At 39.4% G+C, this 24,353-nt stretch overlaps 1 protein-coding gene and 2 long non-coding RNA genes across 5 annotated transcripts in view; all 3 read right to left on the bottom strand.

The window, feature by feature from the left end:
* Window positions 1-342: 342 nt before the first annotated feature.
* Window positions 343-24,353, bottom strand: part of LOC147147231 (uncharacterized) — a 78,393-nt gene continuing 54,382 nt past the window's right edge. For 2 of the 3 annotated variants that reach the window (XM_086032003.1, XM_086032002.1), the window contains exons 4-10: window positions 10,012-10,166; window positions 8,881-9,064; window positions 5,428-5,571; window positions 5,041-5,174; window positions 2,640-2,851; window positions 2,427-2,533; window positions 343-1,271 (exon numbers count right to left, since the gene is read on the bottom strand). In XM_086032003.1, coding sequence (XP_085888129.1) covers window positions 1,214-1,271; window positions 2,427-2,533; window positions 2,640-2,851; window positions 5,041-5,174; window positions 5,428-5,571; window positions 8,881-9,064; window positions 10,012-10,166 — 994 coding nt within the window. In that variant the 3' untranslated portion in view covers window positions 343-1,213. Of the gene's footprint in view, window positions 1,272-2,426; window positions 2,534-2,639; window positions 2,852-5,040; window positions 5,175-5,427; window positions 5,572-8,880; window positions 9,065-10,011; window positions 10,167-23,505; window positions 23,699-24,353 lie in introns of those variants that run through there. The other variant, XM_086032004.1, reaches the window with a different exon arrangement.
* LOC147147235 (uncharacterized) lies at window positions 15,798-16,337 on the bottom strand. Its single transcript, XR_015086879.1, has 2 exons — window positions 16,251-16,337; window positions 15,798-16,120 (listed from the first exon to the last, which is right to left on the bottom strand). It is a non-coding gene; the product is annotated as an uncharacterized LOC147147235 (long non-coding RNA).
* LOC147147234 (uncharacterized) lies at window positions 17,920-18,489 on the bottom strand. Its single transcript, XR_015086858.1, has 2 exons — window positions 18,346-18,489; window positions 17,920-18,242 (listed from the first exon to the last, which is right to left on the bottom strand). It is a non-coding gene; the product is annotated as an uncharacterized LOC147147234 (long non-coding RNA).

Here is a 24,353-nt window from a genome sequence, read left to right as displayed (position 1 = left end):
TGTTTTTCCTCATAGGACATAATTAGAATAGGAATAATATATTCAAGGTCCACCTTTCATGACGCCAGTTTCAAAATAGGCTCACCACTGTATAATTAATATATTAAAAACTCACTCACTCACTCACTCACTCACTCACTCACTCACTCACTCACTCACTCACTCACTCACTCACTCATCGTTTACACATAAACCCTCACTCATGTCACTTAATGATGATTACGAGGCATAATGGAAGTCCTAGTCCTAAAGTCTTTGATGACCGCTGAACTGAGATCCAGTGAGGTAAGCAAACATCATGCATGATTTTGTTTTTATGCTACTACTATATTTGACCTTTTTCTTTATTTATCCAAAAACCCATTGTGGGACTATCAAAAGATTAGGCCAGTGGTTCTCAAAGCATGGTACGGGCGGCTCCCTCTAGTGGTGTGCAAAAAAAAAAAAAAAATCAGTGCTTGAATACAGTTCAGTTGTATTTAACTTTTTAAGTACATATTTTGTACATTGCGAGCATGCAGTAGGAGTGGAAGAAAAACTTATTCTAATCGGAAAATTGGTTTTCATTTAAAAGATTTGAGAATCGAACCGAATCGTTCCACTTTATTACCTAACCGTCCTTGAATCGTACCGCACCCCATGTATGGAGATACGTATCAAATCATCTTTTATTGGAGAAATGTGCGCGCGAGCAAGCAATATAGAAGATGGATGTCTGCTACATTGTAACCCGAGCACCCCGTCCTTGACACAGTTTTTGTTATTGTGGTTTTTGTGTCTTAATATCAACTTCTTTGTAAGCTTCACTCTAAACTTCCATTATTTCCGTTGTGAAATATCGCTTCAAAACACCTGAGAGGATCCACTACACCTTACATAATCCACACAACTCTCTGTCGTCTCCTCTTATTGCGTTAGCATGCATAGACCACCTCTAAAAGTTCCATTTTCTATCAAGCGGAGGACATAAAAATAGCAGTGAGGTAACCTTTTAGCCTATAATGCGCTTCAATTCAATGCGTGGAGTTGTTTTGTACCAGCGGTTTACTAATGCAACTCATTTTTGAGCGAACTGTTCAATTATTCAGTCATTATGTTGCCAGGGCTTGAAGCTTATCACAGCATGTCCTGGAGCATGGCACAGGCATCCATTAGCCTATCTTTTCTCTATCAGTTCTGTCCCGCTCATGTAACAAGGCTCCATTGTTAGGTCTCAATAAAGCACAGCCACTCTGCCTCCTGGATGCTTGCTCTTCATACTTCCAAAGTGTCTAAAAACAGACAAGAGAAGGGAAAACGGTCAGACAGCGAGGCACTCAGATGCAGCCTCAAGGCTTATATAGGAGCCTCGCATGAATCACAAAGTCACGCTGTCTCGACGCGAGTCTTGCTCTGTCCGTTTTTATTTGAGTGTCATTGAAAGTAGCGCGCAAGTGAGCTGTATCACCGTGGGGGCATTTGATAAGATAATCTCTATCAACATTTGACATACATTTCGAAACAATTTGGACCTGTCACGACTCACTGGTGGCGGTGCTAGCTTGTCTGTTATGTCCTAGTGTGATATTTTTTCCCCCTGTTACATATTTCTGCTCCCCATCCTGCATTTTTGTTAGAGTGGATGAAAAACAGCAACGTAACGCACGTGCCAGAAACCACCACTGCAAGTCATAATTGACAATTTTACGCGTTTACAGACTCTGCGTGTCTGAATGTAAATGACAAAAGTTAATGTCGTTTTGTTGTTATAGCACACATGCTGTAATACTCACTTCTTATGCAAAGTACAACATCTGAATTTCATAAGATCCAATGTAAATACCAGAATACAAAATTCAGTTTTGATTGACACTATCAGAGACTTTTTAAATTTTATTTTATTTTTTAAATAATCTGTTTGTCATTGCCGTTTGCTGCGGCGTAGACGTGCATTGCATCATCTGAAATGTGTTTTTGGTAACATATATCGCTACAAAATATTAAAGTCTTATTATGATGCAGTACAATTTGACACAAATGTAAATCTGAAATCTATAAGCAAAATAGTACAAAATATTGGCACTCTCTGTATTATGCATTATCTCTGTTAAGTCGAAATTTTCTCCCATCTTTAAAAATCACAACTGCTTCAGCTGCCTGCTTTTGGTTCCTTTTTCATTAGGTTTTATTTTATAACCCTTCGTGTTAACGTTTTTGTTTATTCACGTGAGAGAATCCTCACTCTTCATTTCCAATATGATACTTTTTTCCCCCCCACAGAAAGCATAAAGCAATGAAAAAACACATTAAACAAATGAAACAAGCATCTGATCAACAACATTTAGCGCATGTGGAATGGAATGAGTGTGCAATATTGCTAATTATAAGACACAATTAACTACAGCTATAAAATTAAACTGGGAAGGCTGCACGGATTCCCTTCTCACCTCCATGTGTTGCTTTCACTATTATAAACTTCTATTGTTTTCAAATCCGAGACTCCATCAGTGCCCCCCACGGCCAGCAAAGCACGGTTGAACACCACAATAGACACCTGCAACACATACATTTAGTTTCATTCACAGTATCGCCCGTTAAGGAAAATGTTACTGTTCCCGTTTCAGAGGGCCCGGCCTCATCTCCCACACGCATCTACTCACATTGTCCCTCTTGCTTCTCATGCGTTTGACAGGAGTCCACCTCGTGGTGTCCGGGTCGAGCCGCTCCGCTGTGCACAGACTCAAGCCGAGGTCGTCTCTGCCCCCGGCCACGTAGATGTGTCCCAGGTACACGGCGCAGCCCGCGTTCTCTCTGGGGGAGGACATGTGCGCACATATGGACCAGGTGCCATCTTCGGGGTTGTATCTCTCCACTGTGGAACATTTAACAAGTTAGTGGAAGGCTTCATTTGCAAGTACAGTAGTGATACACATGAATGTTACAACTCTTAACGCAAATATGCAGTTACTGTACCTAAAGTGTTCCCATGAGCCCAGTGATATCTGTATTTTTAAATAAAGCCCAAGTTATTGTCGTATAGTTACAGTAAATGAAAAATGCAGACCTTGAACTTAACCAAAAAAGGTTCTGGGAATTTCATGAGCATGCACTTCTCACAGACGCAAATAGTCCAAACGAGTGGCAGCATGACATCACTGTTGTTTATCTTCGGTAAGGTCAGCCTGTATTTGTGGGTGTGTGTGTGTGTGTGAGAGTGCGTGATCGTGCGAGTGTGTGTGAGTGTGTGGTCATGTCCACTCAACGTCAAGTATGCAGACTTAAAGTACTAAATTACACAACGAAAGTCCGAATTCATGTTTTGGGCCTTTGTTGTTGATTTAACAAAGTCTGCATTTGCCCCAACTGTGAGGAACTGCTTGCTATGTTTAAAGTCTGAACAACAACAACAACAACAAAAATGTAGACCTGAAACTCACTTTTATTTTAATGATCTTTTAATGTGTTGATTATTTTGTTGCGTAATCGATGAATCGGATAAAAAAAAATAAAGACACTTGCATCCCTATATTAAAGAAAAGAACATGATTTCAAATCGACAGTGCAGAAAATGCCCAAACATAAATTAATTCAGATTCAGTTAAAGGTTTGTTCTGTAACATGTCACAAAGTCAAGTCAAGTCAAATTTAAGTCTCAAAGGGCTTCACATGCCCACAGTTGACAAATATTAACGACATCCCCTGATCTTAATCCTCAGGAGGGCAAGGAAAAACTAAAAAAAAAAAAAAAACATCTGGGGAAAAATGAGAAACCTTGAGAAGGGACCACAGATTTTTTTTCAAATATGAGAGGAAGCAGTAGTGCCCGCGGTGAGAACACGCAAACTCCTTCGGGGGACGGCAAGTGCTGAGATTCAAGCCCAGGGCCTCTCTACTATGAAGCAAATGTGCGGCTCACTACCTCACTGTGCTGCACTGCTCAAGTAGAGTGGAAACTGTGACGTTAAACATAATACATTCCAGCAGTATATTTGTTTTAATATGAAGCAATTTCCCATAAGAAATAACAGCAGGGGTCAAACAGTCTCCATCATTAAACCTTTCTTAACTGTTATGTTTTAAGTATTATATAACCTCCTTAACAGTCACACAATTGTAAAAATGTCTTATTCCCCCGCCCCCCCCAAAAAAGCCAAAACAAGTGCAAAAACACTCCCTTTGATGTGTGCTCAGCTAACATTTAGCCCCCTTTACTAGTGTCTGTGCATATGACATCATGCATAAATGGTGCTTTGAACGTTTTGTGTGGCTTTAGACACATACAAGTTGGTCAAATTCCAAATTGCCCAACTTCAGGCACCTTTGACTTTGCTGGAGGAACAAAGTGCAACGATTCGGGTGTTTGTTTGTTTTTTTTAAAAATTATTTTTGCTGCAGGGCTCCCTCTAATGCTGTAAAGTACCATCTATTTTTATGACACTAATAAATAGAAACTGACAAAACAAAGTTTCATTGGTTAATTAAGAAAAGCCAAGAATAAGCCAAGTCAGTGAAAAACTTGTTTTTGTGCTTGGCACCATGGCCAAATTTGTACGATGAACATCAATTCTCTTGATTCTTTGCATTTTACTCATTACAAGCAATTAAACCGTCCAGATGATTTTAAAGGGGAAGTTAAACCCCGAAAACTCTTTGCAATAAAATGTTCTATGCGCCTTCACTAGTCAAAACACATAAATCTGATTTATATTGTGTTTGTGGAATATGAGTTAAGCAGCAAAATCCACCCGTTTTAGCCAACTCAGGCGGCGGCCATTTTGTCACTTCTGTCGACTGAACATGACATCACAGTTGCTCAGGGCTCATGTAATAACCATTCACGGCTCACCCGTTTTCTGAAGCTGAGCCATGACTGGTCGTTATTTGAGCCCTGAGCAACTGTGATGTCATTTTCAGTCGGCAGAAGTTAAAAAATGTCCGCCCCCTGAGATGGCTCAGGCTAATATTTTAAGATGGCATCAACTACGTTGGCACTTTCATTACATTGCATTTGCAAAGGATGGACTCATATCGGGAGCCTGCCGAACAAATATTGAACGATACCTGAATTGAGAGCCAGGATTCCGTCATTGCCCCCAATCACATACAAGTGATCACCCAGCACGGCAGCCACAGCTCTGGCCCGTCTTGTCAGCATGGGCGCCTGCTTGCTCCATGCGTTCATCTTTGGATCGTACCTGCAGCGAGCAAACAAAAGAATAACAGCACCTATTTAAACACCTACTTTGTTAGTCATCATCTGAATATGTGCTTTTTTTTTTTTTATTGTCTTCAACTCTGTTATATAAGATGCTTTTGAGGAACGTCAGAAAGAACATTCTGACAACAACTGCACCCACAAAGGATACCAGACAGCGTTTCAGTATCATTCAGCACAATCTTTAATAATGTATCGAACTTTAGTAGCCTATAGAAATCGTGCCGCAGTACCTCTCCACGGTATTTATGGCTGCAATACCATCGTGTCCTCCAATTGCGTACAAGTATCCGTCCATGGCCACCACGCACACTCCACTGCGGGGGCTGCTCAAGGGTGTTACATCCGCACTCCAGCTGTCTGTGTCTGGGTCGTACCTGCCATGGTGGGGGGGTCAGGGGAATGTGCGTTAGAGGCAAAAAAAAAAAATTGGTTGGTTCCAATTAGTCTTCCAAGTATGTGCAGTGTTCGTGACAGAAATGTCTCAACTGATAATGGACATTTATTTTTTTCTCTTTATGTCTCATAATTCTGCAGACACCTGTTGCTAGGCAGAATTCCAATTGTGTCCAATGGAAGGATTGGCTGATGCTAGTCACGCTCACTTAAAGTGTTTGAATGGCAAACAAAGGGATGATGTTGGTGTGTTGAGCAGGTAAAATAGACTTTATGGAAGTCACATCCAAAACGGCACTACATGGAGTACAAAAGATTTAGTCATACACATTAAGTTTGCAACTGAATGGTCTGTTCAAAATATGAAATCAGGATCTGGGGGGAAATGTATTGGAATGAAATTGAACATTTTATATGGGAAATATGGTGGCATAAAAGTGAAAGTTGACATAAATATAAATAATGAAGAAAAGTGCAGATAAATGAACATTTGAAAGGGGAAGGAATGTATTTACCCCCAATAGTCTTAATAGTATTCTGATTATTATTGCGTTTGTGAAATGCGAATTGCAAAATGGCAGCCCCCTGGGATGGATAAAAACAGGTGTATTTTTATGCTTAAACAGGAAGTCAACCCCAAAATGTTCTTTACAATAATATGTTTTATGCATCCCCACTAGTCTAAGCATTTTGGGTAGAATTGTGTTGGTGGGCTATGAGTTAAAGGGGAAGTCAACACAAACATATTTTTTCAAGAAACTGTTCTGTGCAGGCCCACTGGTTGAAACAAGGCGTTCTGATAAATATTGCGTTTGTGGAATAAGAGTTACTCTACCCGTTTTTAACCATCTCTGGGTGTGGCTTCACTTGACTTCACCTTTAAGCGGAGTAAAGAAGTTTTGGCCCTCCATTACATTACAACACTGACCATATGTCTACTGAAATGTCACAATGATGAAACAATGACAAATCTGCTTGAACAATGAGCGGCCAACAGTCATATTTGTTTATATAGTATCAGCTTGGCATTCTTGGCTCACGTAGGAGAAATAGTACCTTATACTATAAGGCTTATAGTACCGGTTTTGTCATTGAAAAAGTCTTCATATCCAGTGTCGAGCCAAGTTAGGGGAAAAGTAACATTTTGTGTAGCTGGAATGAGATATGGGATCCAACTAAGTGCCTTATTTACGATCACCCAGAGACTGACTGGTAAGTCATCTGCTTTTTGCCCCACAGTTAGCGGGCACAGGCTCCAGGAAATGTTGCACACTTGAGCATCTTCCTCATTACACTTCTATTAAATTGGTGTTTGGTTGAAACGCACACATGCAAGCCTATAAAGTCCCACAACAGCAGTCTAACTAGCCTTCAGGGAATGCCTACACTCAGGTAACTGTGACAATGGCAGGCTGGAATGGATGTTTCCCAATTCTGGCTCATCATTTGTGTTCATTTTCTCAAGAATTGCCTCTCTGTGGGAACTGGAGGGAAGCCAACTGCTCCAAGCTATCTGATAGTGTTGGAGCCAAGTAGTGTACATGGGTGTGCATCCTTGTGAAAATGTCCCGAATGACTCGTGTTGTCTGCAAAGACCACAAATAAATTCTGCCTTAATGCTGACCTCTGCTGTTCAGTGACTTGTCTAGCAACAAATGTCTGGAATGGAAGGTTATTTACAGATGGGAGGGAAAACACATATGAGCCATGACACAACCATGTTTGCTGTGTCCTTAGAGACTGATTGATTCATCGTAGAAGTGACGGCAACCACTGAGCTCCACAGTTTGACCCTTTGTCAGTGCTTGTGAAGGACAAGAATATGCAGGGTGAAAAGGCAACGATTAAAGGGGAGTGTGAAAGCAGAGCATTTTACTACAAATTGAGCGTCCCTTATTCGTCATCCGTCTGCAGAGTGGGTACCCTTCCGTCGTCTGTTATTCGCCTTTTTTTCGGGGGTAAAAAAATAGTATATAATATAGGCCGGTCCGCCTCTAATTTTAAATGGGAGTCCGTCTGTGATTCCGACTAAACTTTCATTAGCACTAATGAGTCTTTTGCTTATTCTGCCTTGCCTCAGATCAAAATGGAGATGAAGACCGACGTGAGAATATCAACTATTATCATTACGTATGCCAAAAATGAGTTTTTAAAAATATTTATCATACACACAAACAACTCATCAAAATATAACATTTTCCCAGAATTCTCAGGAAATAAAGCATATCTGCAATGGCAGGATTCACGCCAACACGACTTACAGTAGAAGTCAACTCCCAAATTCTCTTTACAATAATATGTTCTATGCAGCCCCACTTGTCTAAATTTGACATTCTGAATAATAATGTGTTTGTGGAATACGAATTAAGCAGCAAAATCCATCCATTTTTAGCCATCTCAGAGGCAGCCATTTTGTCACTTGCTATCAACGGAAAATGTCATCACAGTTTCTCGGGGCTCAGGTAACGGCCAATCACGGTTCAGCTTCAGAAGACAAGTGAGCCGTGATTGGCGGTTACTCGAGCCCGAGCAACTGTGATGTCATCTTCAGTCGACAGCGAGTGACAAAATGGCCACCTTTTGAGATAAAAACAGATGGATTTTGCTGCTTAACTCGTATTCCACAAACGCAACATTAATCAGAATGTCGTGTTTAGGCTAGTGGGTGCGCATACAATATATTATGCTGAAGAACATTTTTGGGTTGACTTCCTACTTTAACCATAAGACAAAACATAGAGAAATATAAAAATGTGCCAAGCAAGAAACTTCACACTTTGCTACAGATTCCCATAACAACGCAGCGCCGTGATAGCACATATAGTGTAAGTCAATTTTAGTTAATAATTCATCAGTCTTAATACAAAACTCAGCCATATAAAGGAGTTGGATAGCTCCAAAATGGCCATCAGTGCAATTGATGGTTTTTATTATTATCTCTAACTTTCGTCTTATTCACTGCTTGCTTGTGCAGCATGGGAATTGGGAACTGGTCCCACCGCATTAGATGTCTGATTTGGGATGGGCACAATACACGATTAATTAATTCTGGGAATTATGTGGAATTGACAGTTGCAATCAACAGTGGCCCTGTTGATTCAGTTTGAACTAGTTTCTGGAAAAAGGAGTTCAGGACATTCATAAAGGTTCTCCCATCACATTAATAATAGTATATTGAAAGCTAACAATTATTTGACCAGTAGTTTTCCCCAAACTGAAAATGTTGTCAAAATACCCATGCCTAGTCATTCATATCTAAAGATGAAAGCTCCCAATGCAAAGCAGCTCACCTCTCCACATTACTGAAACACTGGATGTTGTCTGCCCCACCCACTGTGTATATCTTGCCGTCCAGGGTGCCCACGGCCACGTCACCTCGCTGCTTGACCATGCGAGCTGCTATCTTCCACTCATTAAACTCAGGACAGAAATGCTCGACCAGACAGGAGGGGTCGTCCTTGGTCCATCCACCCACTGTGAAAACAAAACAGTAAAAGCTCCGTTACATTTCTCATTAAAGCTACGCCTTCCTAGCTTGTTCAAATGAATATTTAACGTCGCCAAACAAGCTGGTGCGAATGAGTTGTGGTCTGATTGCGGCAGCTAGCAGTCTAAGGTTTTTTTGTTTGTTCGTTCGTTTGTTTGTTTTAACTAATGGCCGCTACCTAAATCCCCAGCTAACACAAACACAACAAATAAATATGGATGAATGTAACTTGACAATGGTGTGTGTTTTTCAATTTCGTATTATTGATCAGAACCTAAATTTGAATTATAATTTTTATTGTGTTGGATTCAAAAACCAATGACAAAATAATCTGTCGCTATCTTGCCCATTACAAATGGAAAGAACAAATGATACACAGATTGGGTCGCTACAGTATATTTTCACATTCATATATGTACATTGATGGAAGCCGTATTTTGTCAATAAGCTAATTTAGCATGTTTTTGTCAGTAGCTGTGAGTACATGGTTTAGATAGCATAAAAGTAGAGCCAATGCTAGCTTGCTCTTGGTATTAAAGTACACTACTTTTTACTGGAGTTGAATCAGTACTTTTTCTTCTTTCACCACAAATAACTATACTTCTCCTTAAATTGAGAGTGTGAGTAGTATACTTTTGCCTCTTCTGATGACTTGGTGATCCCAACGGAAAGCATTGTTATAAAGAATGCTAACAGCAGAGCAAGTATGGTAGAAATATCCGTGTTCCCTGAAACAAACTGTCGCTTTTGTTTTTGTTGAGATCTTTGAGGAAGTAGTCTGACAGAATGTGTCGCCAGGGTGCCTCATCAGGATGAAGCAGAATGTCTCCCTCGATGGAGACTAACCAGCTGGCGCCATCATGGCGGCATTAACACCTGCTGAACTTTCTCCCACACGTCTGTGGCTGTTCAATCTACCCAGGCAGACACTGACCCATAAACATCGTGTCAGTGATAACATCTTTGGGAGGAAGCCTGCTTTGCTGTGTGCAACAAGAGTCTGGTGTTGACATGCGACGGTGGGGTGCGGCGCCGCCTTTGCCATCCTTGATTCCCATGTGCTGATTTTTTGGCTCCTCAATGGATGCCCTGCAAAGAGACAATAACAATTACAAAGATAATAATACTCAGCTATGGTGGCTGTACACGAAGCCGGCCCAATTAGGCTTAAGCGAACTACTGTAAGATCACTTTATTAAGGGGCAAGGTCCGAAACTCCCTCAATTTCAATGTTGGAGTGCAGTTTTATGTGACTGGAAGTGGAAGCAACAAAACTGAGTACACTGTAAAAAAAAACCCAAAAAAACAAAAAAAAAAACAAAAAAAAAAACCTCAACTTTTATATTTAAGGGGCCAAAACAGAAATTGGAACAACTTTGAAAATTTTGAAATTATTGACATTTATAGCAACAACGTTAGTAGCAAGAGTTATTTTTACTAGATTGGGGTACAATATAAGGGACAATTAGTTCTGTAAACACTTTGAAAATGCGTGATTCTCACATTAGAAAAAATCTGAAAATTTTGTTGAATTGACGACTTTAAAAAGTTATTGAAGTCTGTTGCCTTGAAATTTTGAGTTCAGTCAACTTTTTTCCCTCCCAGAGTGTAATTATCTACATTAAAATTAATGGAATAATTAATGATATAAAACTCTTGCATTGGATCTCATTAGATTGTGTACATGTACTTAATGTTGTACCAGTGAGTATTGAGGGACTTGGCTTGAATATCTAACTGTTAAAGGAAGCTCAAAATGATAATTCTAGAAGATTAAAAGGCTAATTACTTTTTCAGTGGTAAGCAAGCAAAAATGTTTTACCAACCATTTAACTCAACGGGTTGTCGCAGTCCAATGAAAAACAATTAACATGTTTTTATTTTTTTATTTCTATTTTTTTGAAGTTCGGATAAAAAAAAAAAAAAGATTAGGCACTACAGCACACTCTTTTAAGTGGACAGCAACAAGGAGCTGCCTATAGAAATGCAAATATTTCAAAGTAAGAATTATTTATTTATTTTCTTCTATTGACGTGATGGCAGCCAATGACACACATGCACAAAGTAGAGCCCCTTACCCTTGTTCATTGTACACGCCCATGTTTTATCTCCGTAATATGTTGCTCCGCGTTTCTACCTGCTCCAGGGCCGTCCTTAGTCTACTCTAAAACAACCAGCTCCTACACATTTGTACTCCGAGCAACCTCGGTCGCTTCAAGGAGAAATATTACCCTCCTTAACGATACCACCCCCCTCAAGTGATTCACCCCCCATTGCTGCAGTTTGAAACCCAAGACTCCTCCTAAACATTTTATTCGTCAACTGTCACGCTGTCGGAATTCTCGACATGCTCTCACTTTTAGATAGGACTGCATCACTTGTTACTTGGACACCGGGATGAGTTTAGACCTGGTGAGGGGCACATGCCTTTCCAAGGTCTTGTGTATGAAGCATTAGGCCCACACTGAAAATAAAACAAATCTACCAATCACAGAATTATAAAAAAAAAATGGGTGTATTTTTTCTTAGCAGACATATTTTACAATGATGGCATAAATAAATATATCTATATATTTGTACAAATAAGAGTTTCGTAATATGATATAGTGGAATGCAATCTTAAAAAAAAACTTCTTGAGCATAGTGTTTCAAATGGCATGAATAGTGGCCAGAACAAAATGCTTACTAAGAGAAAAAATCCTTGCATTCCTTCATTGCTACCAGTCATAGCAACAAACTGAAAAGGAACCAAAACCTGACCATCAAAATTACTTGTATGGGATAGGGAGTGATACCTGACTCAAACTGTGAAAATCTGTGTTGTTTATAATGTTCGATAAATGCTGAAAGGAGCCACAAAAAAATCTAAGTCTAAATGAAGCTCCTCAACTCGGTTCAGCACCAAGATGCCAAAGCCAGATGATGCCAAAGCAATACTGTACTGTTATCCACAACTGGACATCCATTTTGTAGGCAATAAATGGGAAACTTAAAAAAATAGTCGGACTAAGCATAGTTGGAAGCCCATTTTTTCCACCTATGTCATCGTCAAAAAAAAATAAAAAATCATAGGCCAAACGGCCTACAGGCGATGGCTATTTTTTCCAGCGGGACAAAAAGGCGGATAGATGGACGGTGGAAGGGTACCGTGGCTGTAGGCGATAAACGGACTGCAAATTTTTAGATGATAATTTTTAGATGATAATTTAGATTACTGGTAAAAATACCAAATCAAATACCCAGCTCTGCTGTTATCAGAATACTCTTTACTGGCCAAGTATGTCAAATGTCTTTGGCGATGCCAAACTACAAATACGCTGAAGTTCACTGTAGACCTTTTCACCATGATCATCACACATACTTTGAGGTGGCAATAGCTAGACATTTGAATTTCTCTGTTGCTCGGATTAATTAAGATTTTTGATAGTGGAACTGATAGCGTGCTGCAGAGCTGCCAATAGCTGGCAAGCTTGCAATTATGTTTCCCTGAGTTACTCAAAGACAACACAGTCAAGCATTATACACATACCTGTGAGAAAATGTCTTCCATAAGCCCGATGTTGGAGGTTTGGTCCCTAACCCTTTAGAAGTCGCTACTTAGCCTTGTACAGTGTACAGTGTAGACCATTTCCAACATCCGCTCAATTAATCCCCCTCACTCTGAAATTGGGGAAAATAAACTTTTGGGGGTATATCTGTTGACGCAACCCCCCAAACAGCAAATTTTTGTCAATGTTTCTTACCCTGGTGCATATTGTCTAAAAACATTACAGCAACATCAAACTAAGCCCATCACATCCAGCCGCATAGAGGCAACCAGTCTGTGCAGCAACACCTCGCAGGGCTAGGTGCAAGAACGACCACACATGGTATGTTTAACACCTGCCTGCCTGCCAGATGAATTATGTGATTCAAACATACCGATGAAGAATGTTGAAATTTCGCATTTGAAACATCATTGCATGACAAATCTCACAGTGCCCCAAACTGTTAAAGGTTTTTCACTGGACCATGCCACAAGCACAAAAGTTAGAAGTTGGTATAGTCCTTCTAACAAAGTTGCAAGCAAGTATAACCACCCTTGACTGTAATACTGTATTATCAAGCTAAATTTGTCCTCAGACTTCTCAGCTGACAGGTTCTTACAGATTTCGAGACCGGATCCTGACATTAGTCGGTGGATGAATGACGGCGCTCACAACTGAGTCACACTGAAGGCGTTAAAAAAAAAAAAGAAAAGAAAAGCTTATAACATGTATTTCTAAATTGTGCAAAAGCATCACCGAACTGGTTTATTGACACATTCTGCTGGATTACTGTGCCATTTTAGTCAAAAGCATTCACAGCTGTCAATTTAGTCTTAAGTTCGAGTTTGGTAGTCTGTCCATCTGTCACCTTGGTCGTGTATCTGAAGTTCAAATTCTAACATGACTCAAATCCTGACTCATCTCATTTAAATAAATGATAGGCCTAAACCCTTGAAATGCTACAGAAGCAGCCCGTGTGCATGTGAAAAGTAACGAAACAACAAACCCCGAGTAAAACTGACCTGATCACACCAGGAAAAGAGAAGACAGATCTCTCTGATTATCCAGCTAGAAGTGGCTGAGATTTCCCTGGAGGCCCGCTGAGATGATCCAAGTTTGCCCTCCCAGAATCAACAGCAAAACACTTTGGCTGGCAGCTTTCATTTGGTCACTTTATGAACTCGGCAGATTTTACGCACCCGCCCGGAGGCATTCCAGTGTAAAAGGCCTCATTTTGGCGAGGTCAAGGGGTTTACTGAAGCCTGGGAGGATAAAAAAAAAAAAAAAAGATAGAAGACAGCTGCATCTGGACCAGAAGCAGCTACTTCACATTGGGAGGATTTGGTTTTTGGCCCACACCCATGCAGAATTTTTTTTTTTTAATTAAAGAAAAATTTCCTTCCTTTTTAGTCAAGCACTCTTTGCTTCTTATGCCAAAAAACATTTTATTAAGGGTATGCAGCTTGCTATATATATATATATATATATATATATATATATATATATATATAATCTTCAAGTGTCAGTATAAATTCAGAGCACCCATGGAGGGCAAGGCAACCTGTTGATCATGCGCAGAGCTGGTGCGAAGTAGCTGATAGATATTTCACATGAACAGGTGGATGCTCCATTTTTATCCGTGCAACCGCCTCATGAATCGATGCCATCACGGTAGATGGAGTCATGTCATGATCAAGCTGACAACCATCTACCGAACCTACTGTGAATGCTCCAGAAGTTGCACAATTTGGAATATTTGGCGGAGAAGTATAGTACAGCATCTTTAAGATCGTAAGTGAGGGTACCTCAATTACTACATTTTCACAGGGTCCACTAGAATGTGAAATCTTGTCAGGTAAACATTGACGCAACTGTCTTTGTCTTACTGATGGCAACCATCACTGACAATTTGTATGCGTAAATGTGACGTAAATGCCAGCCATCCATTAACATCAAAGAGAAACATTGCCGTTTCATAAAAATGGAAGACCTGCCATTCAGTCATGAATGGCGGACCTTTTTATATGTGTGTTAATTAAATGAGAGGTTGTCAACATTCAGTTGGGGTGAAGGTGGGACAAGAAAATGTTTGTATGTCTTTCCTCTTTTCTATCCCAAGAAAGTGAGCCCTCATCATTCCAGGAAGCTGTGACGTTGTGCGCTTTACATTAGGTGATCATGTCAGGGCTGCCCTGCGGCAGATTACTTCTCAAGAGTTTTTGGACGTCTCGCATACCAGGCCGGCCAGCCCCTGAAACGCTAAACTTCCTGCAGCTGTTCCCCGGGACTGCTCGCCAAACGGATTTCATAACAATTAAAGCAAGGCGCCAACATAAGTGATCTTCAACCTTAACTTGTCATGAAATCATTCCCTTGAATGTGTCAGGTGGTGGCGGACTGCAAATGCTGCTTTAGTATTTTGGGTTGCTGGGGGATTTTGGCCGGCTTGTTTTGGACTGGGAGAGTGTGGAAGGCAAATGTGACTCACAGAACCCCAACAGGAAACACTTTCATTTAAAAGAAAGTGTTGGCGCTTATTTATTCAATGAAAGTACAGAGTTGCCCTGAGATATGAGTGACCCTCCTTGCGAGTTTTTCGAGATTTGTCCAAGTTTTTGCTTTGACTTGCAAGTAAAAAATGAGAACTCAACTCAGCTCACTTCACATCAAGAAGCAGATCTTTAAAAAAAAAAAAAAAGAAGAGGTTTCAAGATATAAAAAGCCACTTCCAGTTGAAGTTCATTGTCAAACTAAACATCAAACAAAGAGAATTATACATTGTGAATTTCCACTTAACTCTGCGTTAAAGTCCGCTAGCTTAATGCTAACACATAAAATGTCGAGCTGATGGATGGCCGTGTTAACATGCTTTAAGCAACGGATGTTTGAATAGAAACTGTGCAGTACCACCTGTAGACAGGGTTACAACAATACTCTAAGGAACATAGTCTTTATCCTCTGCAAAAAATGAGTAATTTTACTCAGATTACTGAGTCACTTGAAGTCGAGTGAAACTCTTCTTCCTTTTTCTGTATGACTGTACACACTGCCACCCGGTGGCCAAGTTGCACACACCAGAAAGAAGAAAATAAATTTTCAAATGGAGAAGGATGACTTGTCAAGTCTTGTAGTGTATAAGTTAATAGTCTTAGTTTAGCATGCAATTCAAAAGAAAGACCTCAAACTTGTGGCATCTCTTTATATTGCTTTTATTTGCCATGTATAGGAGAACAGAATTGTTACAATTTCTTTTTAAGACATTTGAATTTTACTTTTGGAACTTGTTTTCACTTTGTTGTGCTGTATTTCACCATGCCTCCTAACCTATCTTGATTCGCCTCCTCAGGCTTTTTCCTTTTTCCCTGATAGTAGAACCTTTTGGCTGGAAATCGCAGTTGGCATCCTGGATGATATACTGCATCTTGCTTTCCACAGAATTGATGTCTTTCTCTTCAATGGCAGTAACTGTGGCCACCATCAGCGTCAACTTCAGCAGCCTGGACATGATTGTTTAACCTGTAAGGATAAAATATTAAGAACAGATCTCAGTACGATATGATAAATGACTTAACACATCGAAGACCACAATAATAAACATTTTGTACAGTTCTCGTGTCAAATTTCATATTCACGATGTTCCTCTCACCTTTTGCCTCCACCGGTGCAAGCTGAATCAAGTGGTTGGTGTTGGAGTGAGCAGTAGTCTGCTGTAACCTTGACGGTAACGCTTAAATACCTCTTCTCATGTTGACTTTAAGCAATTCGTTGTTTGCCCGATGACGGATTACAACATTTTGACAGTTTGTCCAATGATCGGGGCATAATTAATTAAATACTAATATGTTTGATCAAGCAACCGACTGAAACATGTTCACCAAACTTCCGTCATTTTTTAAAATAATTTGTCTTTAATTTCGCCCCCCAAAAAATCATACAGCACGTTTGTCATCATAACTGGTAGAGCCATTTTTACTATCAACCTGAGTGAAGCTGTGTGGGGTGGCAGAAGGATATTTAGGGTGTCCACTAATTGTTTCAGGTGTGGTGCATATGAACTTTTGAGTTTGACCACAGGATTGTAGGACATTTTGGAATCCTTGGTTAGAAAATATATGCTTTGCTTTGTACATTATTGAATGGTTTAGCATATCCAAACTTCATTTTGTTTCCAGAGGTATTACTGCACATAACCTAATGGAGCAAGTTGGAGGAGCCAATCAAACAAGTCAAGTTTGTCATTTAACCAAGTCGTAAGTCAAGTCAAGCAATCTTGCTCAGTCACAACATCTTGGAGTGATAATAAAATGTTTTTTCAATGATAACAACACAAAACAGTATACTTACAATATTAAATGAACTTTAACTATGAAATAAAATACCGTACATACCAGAATTTACTTATTTTGAAGAATCGATTTTTTTAGTGGTTACATGCTTAAAGCTGCAACATATGTAACACTGTTACTGTGATGACAAATTCCAAAATACTGTATACGGGAGTACACATATGTAATGGTAAGATTTCAAAACTACAACAATATGTTGTTTTTGGTGCTTATCCGTTTCCTAAATATGTTAGTGTGTGTATGAATGGATGAATGCGAGGCATTGACTTAATGCACTTTGTACGTTGTCACATGATGCAGTTGAGTCAATTAGTGCATTAGTTTACGGGCGGCCCTGCCACATCAAATATGGCGGAGCGCAGCAATGAGTCAACCCACTCAAGGCGGTGTCTATGTAAGCATGTTCATGCTGACTCATTCACAATCACATTTTTTTAATAGTACGGATTCCAGTTTCTTTCTCGTCTATTCTTTAATTGTGTTGTCGGTTCAAAGCATATCTGACATGAAGTTGGAATCATGTTTGACCAGCGATTGGCAGGCCAAACTGTGAGGCTAACCTAGCTTACCTGCTTCTATGGTTTCATAGTGACAGATGAAGTTCAAGGTCGTAGTTGTTGTGTTTCTTATCGTTTAGTTGCAAAACTCGCAAGTTGGTATTGTCTTTTGCCAGAGTTCATCAAACCATAGTTTTGAATCCAAATGTAATCATCTTTTGAGCCTCTTCCATGATGAAATGAAGTGGCCTCGGCAATTTGCCTTTTAGCAAACTGGTAGCTGGGCTTACAATGTGGACAGTGCACCCAGTGAAAAAACCCCCCCCAAACATTCCAAGACAAAAGAAACGCCAAATTTTAAATTCAGATTTTCCACTGTAAAAGGATGACTCGTACTGTCAAGTCTTGAAGTCTACAAGTTAAGATTCTTAGTTTAGCATGCTATTCAAAAGAAAGACCTCAAACTTGTGGCATCTTTTTATATTGCTTTATTTGCCATGTATAGGAGAACAGAATTGTTACAATTTCTTTTCAAGACATTTGAATTTTACTTTTGTAACTTCTTCTCTCTTGGTTGTGCTGCATTTCATCACGCCTCCTAACCTATCTGGAGTCCCTTCTTCTGTGTGATTCCTTTCAGCTGGGAATGGCAGTTGCCACCCTTGATGATAGGCTGCATCTTGCCTTTCATAGTATCGATGCCTTTCTCTTCAATGGCAGTAACTGTGGCAAAGATGAGCGCACACATGGCCAGCATCAGCGTCAACTTCAGCAGCCTGGACATGATTGTTTAACCTGTAAGGATAAAATATTAGGAACTTAACACAATGAGGAGCGCAATAATAAACATTTTGTGCAGTTCTCATGTGGAATCTCATATTTTTGATGTTCCTCTCACCTTTTCCTTCCACAGGTTGAAGCTGAATCAGCTGGTCAGTGTTGGATTCAGCAGTAGTCTGCTGTACCCTTGACGGTAACACTTAAATACCTCTTCTCATGTTGACTTTATGCAAAATGTTGTTTGTCCAATGACGGATTACAACATTGTGACTGTTTGTCCAATGATCTCAGCAGAATTAAATAATAATATGTTTGATCAAGCAACCAACTGAGACATGTCAATCAAACTTCCTTCATTTTTTGATAATTTGCCTTTAATTCCGCCCCCCTCTCCTCCCCAAAGAATTAAAAAAATCGTACAGCACGTTTCTCATCATAACTGGTGGACCATCCACCTGAATGAAGTTACACTGACTTATTTTTATAATTACTGTTCATTATACTTTCATTATTATTTTATACCAAGACATAAACCACTGCGAAAACAAACACCGGTCCAACATAACATGGTGAACTCCATTTATTTTCATTTGTCTTTCATTATGGAACAGTAGAAAATAATAAAGCGTGTTTGTCCTCATATCAGTATATGAAGAGAGTTGTATAAAAAACAAGCGTTGTAGTAGTCATGAACTGCAATATTGTTATTATTATTATATTTTTGTATAATATTGATGGTCTCTGTACTAGTTGCGATGTGTGGCCATGTTCCCACCGAAGGCCCAGGTGTACCAAATGCATGGCCTGCCACTGGGGTAACCTTGTGGCATTTTAGAGGTATTGCTGGACTGAAAATTAATGTGATGTGTAGTGGATTCTACTGCTTGTTTGTTTAGTTACCATGACAGGAATTTATATGCTAACACTGTAGTAAAGTATAGAAACTAACTATGAAGCAATCAAATGAAAACTACCAAGTGCAAGGATACGCGAGCATGCCAACTTGTGCCGCTTTATTACGACAGTAACAATATCAGAAACAAATGAAAAGTCTGGTAGGTATTGTAAAGGTACAATACATATTGTCTTGGATACACCTTTTTTTAAATGAGTGCCAAATGAAGTTTATAACTAATGTATTCTGCCAAAACAACCCATGAAGAAGTATATTACAAAAGACGAGGAAACAATACAATATGACCCAAAGCAGAGAATGATTTCCATTTGGGTTTTTTTTGACAAAGCAATGATGTGACCTTGATGAGTAAATCTCTTCTATCATCCACTCAGACTGTGTGAAAAACGAAATATAGGCGTTGTTTGAAAATGCCACAGTACGATAAATGGAGATACCCGTCCACAGAGGCAGACCTTTACATCACAGGCAACTCCTGCCTACAGGGATTTATATAAAGCTTCACTCTGAGCACAAATCATTCGTGTCCTGACATAAATTCAAGGTTACCTGTCCTGATTTTACCATACTAATGACTCCCCACCGCTACTTGGCATATTTGATTGAGTGCCAGTCACCGTTATAATAGTTTGGGATTTTTCATTATAGCATAGTTATTTTTTAAATTTCGTATTGACTATAATTTTTTAATTCAGTTACCGGTAATTCGTTTTTAGAGTGCGTTTGTAAATTTTAATCTTTTTTTTAGAATATGCTTCATTTTAGTTTTGTTTTTATTAGTTTAGTATTAGTTTTAGGTTTTTTTTTTCAATCTATAGAGTGTTTGTCAAGTGCAACATTAAAACAGAAAAAAGGTCACTACTCACTACGCATCGTGTAGTAAAGTCAAGTAAACAACAATTCCCAAACGACTGTATAGTTGTACCAGGGACGTGCGGTCACGGTAAACAAGTGAGGCACTGACGCCCTCTGTTGACCATTCTCTACATGTGAAGAGTAAAAAAAAGAAAAAAAATATAGAATGGTCCATTTTGGTTGTATGGTGTTCTATGATGATCCTGACCTACGGATGGGTTACAGACGTTGTCCAATGAACTAGTTTGCACAAAGGTGGAAAAATACTGTCACGCGGCACAAATGAAGCCACGCTCAGTTACCACTGTGCCTATACGCTTTCATATTCATATTCATATTCATGCCCCAGTTCTTTTCATGCAAATATTTACTGTTTGGTCGCCCTGTGGGAAAAATATATTCGAGCATAGTCCTGACTAAGACAACTACATTTCACGTGCAACAAGCAGGTGAATATGAAGATCCCATTGCTGGAAAGGGTTTAGCAAAACATGTATTGTAGACTGTGCAACAAGAGGGGTACTCTGTACCTTCTGTATGCCAAATCCAATGTGAAAGGAGCTGTATATTTACTTGGAATGTTTCATTCGTTATTTATTTGTTTATTGCTATTTTATTTCTTGGTGTTTGTTTAATCCTTTGTAGGCTACAACACTTTGTTACAGCTGTGTTGTTGAATGGCACTTTGCAGCCATAGACCAACTCCATCGAGGAACCCCTGTTCTCTTAAAGCGGAAGTCAACACAAACATATTTTTTTAAAGAATATGCTCAATGCAGGCCCACTAGTTGAAACACATTCTGATTAATATTGCGTTTGTGGAATATGAGTGAAGCAGAAAAACCCATCCGTTTTTAGCCATCTCGGGGCGGCCAATTTGTCACTTCTGTCAACTGAAAATGACACCACAGATGCTCAGGGCTCAGATAATGACCAATCGTGGCTCAGCTTCAGAAGGCAGGTGAGCTGTGATTGGTTATTACCTGAGCCCTGAGCAACTGTGATGTCATTTTCAGTCGACAGACGTGACAAAATGGCCGCCTCCAGAGATGGCTAATAACAAGTGGATTAACTCTTATTGCACAAACGCAATATTTATCAGAATGCCTTGTTTCAACTAGTGGGCCTGCATAGAACATAGAACAAGACCCCGTTAAATGCATTTTATGAAATTTGATATTACAAAGTACTATCACCTTAGTGCTGAATACAGAACTTTTACACTTTTTGGAGCATGCGTTACTGTATTAATAATATTATAATGGATTTCCCAGATGGCCAATCATTCATTGCCACGGTAATTAGTTTAGGAGAAGAAGGGTAGAGGTCGGCTGTCAGCAAAATGACTTCTAATATGACGAAAATGAAATGTGACATAGAGCCACCTTGCAAATACTTGACAAGTGTCTGTGTGTGTGCGCACGAGCCAGTGACGAATTACTTAAGTGTGAAAAATCAATGTGAAATAATAGCATTGGTATGCCCAAGGGTCATTTTCCAGCCCTCCGAAATGCTCCCGTGTTATGTTTTAATACATTTGGAAATAAATAAATTCAACCATGAAATGGAAGGTCAAATGTGCGATCGGTTGCATGCATCAGCCTGGTGCAGATTTTGTTTTTCTACAAAATTAATAGACAAAGTTAAGGTGGACACGATGAGCGGCATGAATGTATCTACACTATCAACCCCCCCATTAATGTTATACAGTGACACAGCAGCTTAAAATACTGTCGTAGTGACAGCGTAGCTCTGTATTACAATTTATCTCAATTTGACATTATTGCATTGAAGTGCGTTGATGTTATACATTGCTCTGTCTTCTTGCACCCTCTAGTGTCGAAGCTCAGATTTGCAGCGCCTGACTATTACTAGGCAAAACCTCGTGAACTCATACACCAAACTCAGGATTTTTTTTTTTTTAAATGCTTAACTCTTTCAACTCCGCAATGAATTTCAGCTTTACAGATGCCAGGCAGGGTGTGGTAATGTTAATGACATCTACAATGACACCTTGTGGTATTAGTCATTGTAAAGTGCCAAGTAGCATTTCATTTTTTTTCCCCAAAGAAACAAAAGGTGTTTACAAGAGCTGAGGCACTTTTTTTTTTTTTACTGCGTTGGTGTTTCCAGTATTTGGGTTACTTTATTGGTTACACAGAGAGTGCAGCGTTGCCTAATAGTAAGCTTTGTAATTATATACAAACAAAGAACACATAAGCGACATGTGAAGGTTAAAGGTCGGGTTTGATCATTTGAGGAAGTGACAGCTTCTCAGGTGTCACTTGTTGGAAAACTAGAGAAGCGGCAGTATCGCATCACGACCTGACAAGACAACGGGTAGGTTCCCTGTTCAGTGTCCTTTTAATGTGTCTGGTTCAAAAGTTAAATCCCTCTTATATTGAGTATTCTTGTGTAGTTAATACTGGCATTTGAAACTTGTTTTATGTTAAATAATGTGAATTACTTAGACCTACTAACAAAAATGAAGCTAGATTGAATTAGATTTAAATATTAAATGTACTTTGTAGATCCAAATGATGAAATAATGATAAAACATTATGTCACGATTGATTGCAGGCAGTTAAGGATACATGTTTGATCATGTCTACTCCAATAAACATATACTGTAATTATTACCTCTGGATCTTAACCACTCTCTGAAATGTCTAAAAACACTGACACTGGGGGAAGTGGCTTTTCGGGAATGACAACATTGTTGACTGGAAAGGACTTATCCTGTTTTTCCTGACATCTATTGGCCATATGAAGTGCATTCGTGCATTCAGTGAACACTAATCTGCAAGCTGACTCGTATAGTAGCGGCAATCAGCCAAGCAGATGACAGCGATTTGGTTACACTCGGTAATACAACAACGGGCCTCCGGGAGAAAACAATGGAGGCGTGTGAGCATGCAGTGGAGAGGGGGAAAAAAAATATCAATCAATCAAAGATCATTTTAACCTTGCTCCTCAGGCTACATTTCATTTTCTTATTGTAGTCTTGTTTGAGTGAAAGGCAGCCTCTCTTTAGTGAGCAGCACAGAGACTCGATTTATGAGGAGGTCACAGTTCAGTCTCCACGCATGTTTATGAATTACACTGTACAGCTTTTGTCAAGTTTGAACGCAGTTTATTTTTGCTGATCAGATATAATCATACATTTTGAAAAAAAATCTCTAAAGCTACATTTTCCTAGAGTGACTCAAATACCTTTGCAAATGCATGGAAGTAAGATTAAAACATGGTATTTGAAATCTAATCTTCAAATCAATTTAGGAGAATTGGATAATTTCCTGTGGCAACCTCTCACGACAAATTCATGTGTCATGACACAATACTTGGGCATCACATCACGCCATATACTGGTGCTGACCTCATCACAGATCCTTGATATCGATCGTAGTCAAAAGTCCGTGTTTAGTAGGCTAAATACCTTCCTCCTGAGTTCCTTCAATTTATCACCTGTCCACATTTATCAGTTGACCTGATGTAATGGAGTCATACCAGAAAGAATCACTGAGAAGAATCAGGCGAAACAGCCAAACGCTCCTGCAGGATCTCTTTTCATTCCACAGAGGAGGCAGAGATACACCAGTAAGTGTTCTTCACACACTGTCAGTTGTCAGCTCTAAAAACAAAAACAAAACAAAAAACTTCTAAACTACTTTTGATATGTTCTTCAGATCCCGGTCCAGTCAGGTCGAGATGCTAAAACAACCAGTTTGCTCAGAGCAAAAGGCAAACTCCTCCTCGATGGAGATGTGCAAAGTCAGCTGTCTAATCTTCACACTTAGTGTGGGCTTTAGCATTGCTGAAGAGATCTAACACGCTCTATTATTTGGAAGAGTCCTGAGGGTTGATGATGTAATACATTTTCATAGCACGTTATTTATATAACTTATGAAGCATAAATCTCTTGGAACGCTCTCGGTAAAGAATGTATTTGCTTAAGTTATTTTATTCCTTTCCAGCAAGTGTAAATAAACATGTTTATCGATGCTACCTCTAAAGCAGTGGTCCCCAACCTTTTTTCTCTCGCGGACCGGTTCATACAAGTCTATACCCTTTGCGGCAGTGGCTGCGGGAAGAAACTTTCCAAATAAGTCTGTTTATTTTATTCATTTGCTGGCTTGTGCATTTAATATTAGCGTTACGCGACGGAGTCAACTTGATATATAATAAAATGAAAATAATATTCTAGAGAAATATCAATCTGGTTTTAGGATGAACCACAGCACAGAGACTGCTCTTTTAAGGATTTTAAATGATATTGGGTGCACAGCAGACGTGAGAAAACTCACAGTCTTGGTGCTTCTGGATCTAAGCGCTGCTTTTGATACAGTAGATCACCA

Source organism: Filicampus tigris, chromosome 5, assembly GCF_054856515.1.
Source record: "Filicampus tigris isolate MCC_2025a chromosome 5, RoL_Ftig_1.0, whole genome shotgun sequence".
In the NCBI taxonomy this organism is placed as follows: domain Eukaryota; kingdom Metazoa; phylum Chordata; class Actinopteri; order Syngnathiformes; family Syngnathidae; genus Filicampus; species Filicampus tigris.
This window is presented reverse-complemented; position numbering and strand designations above follow the sequence as displayed.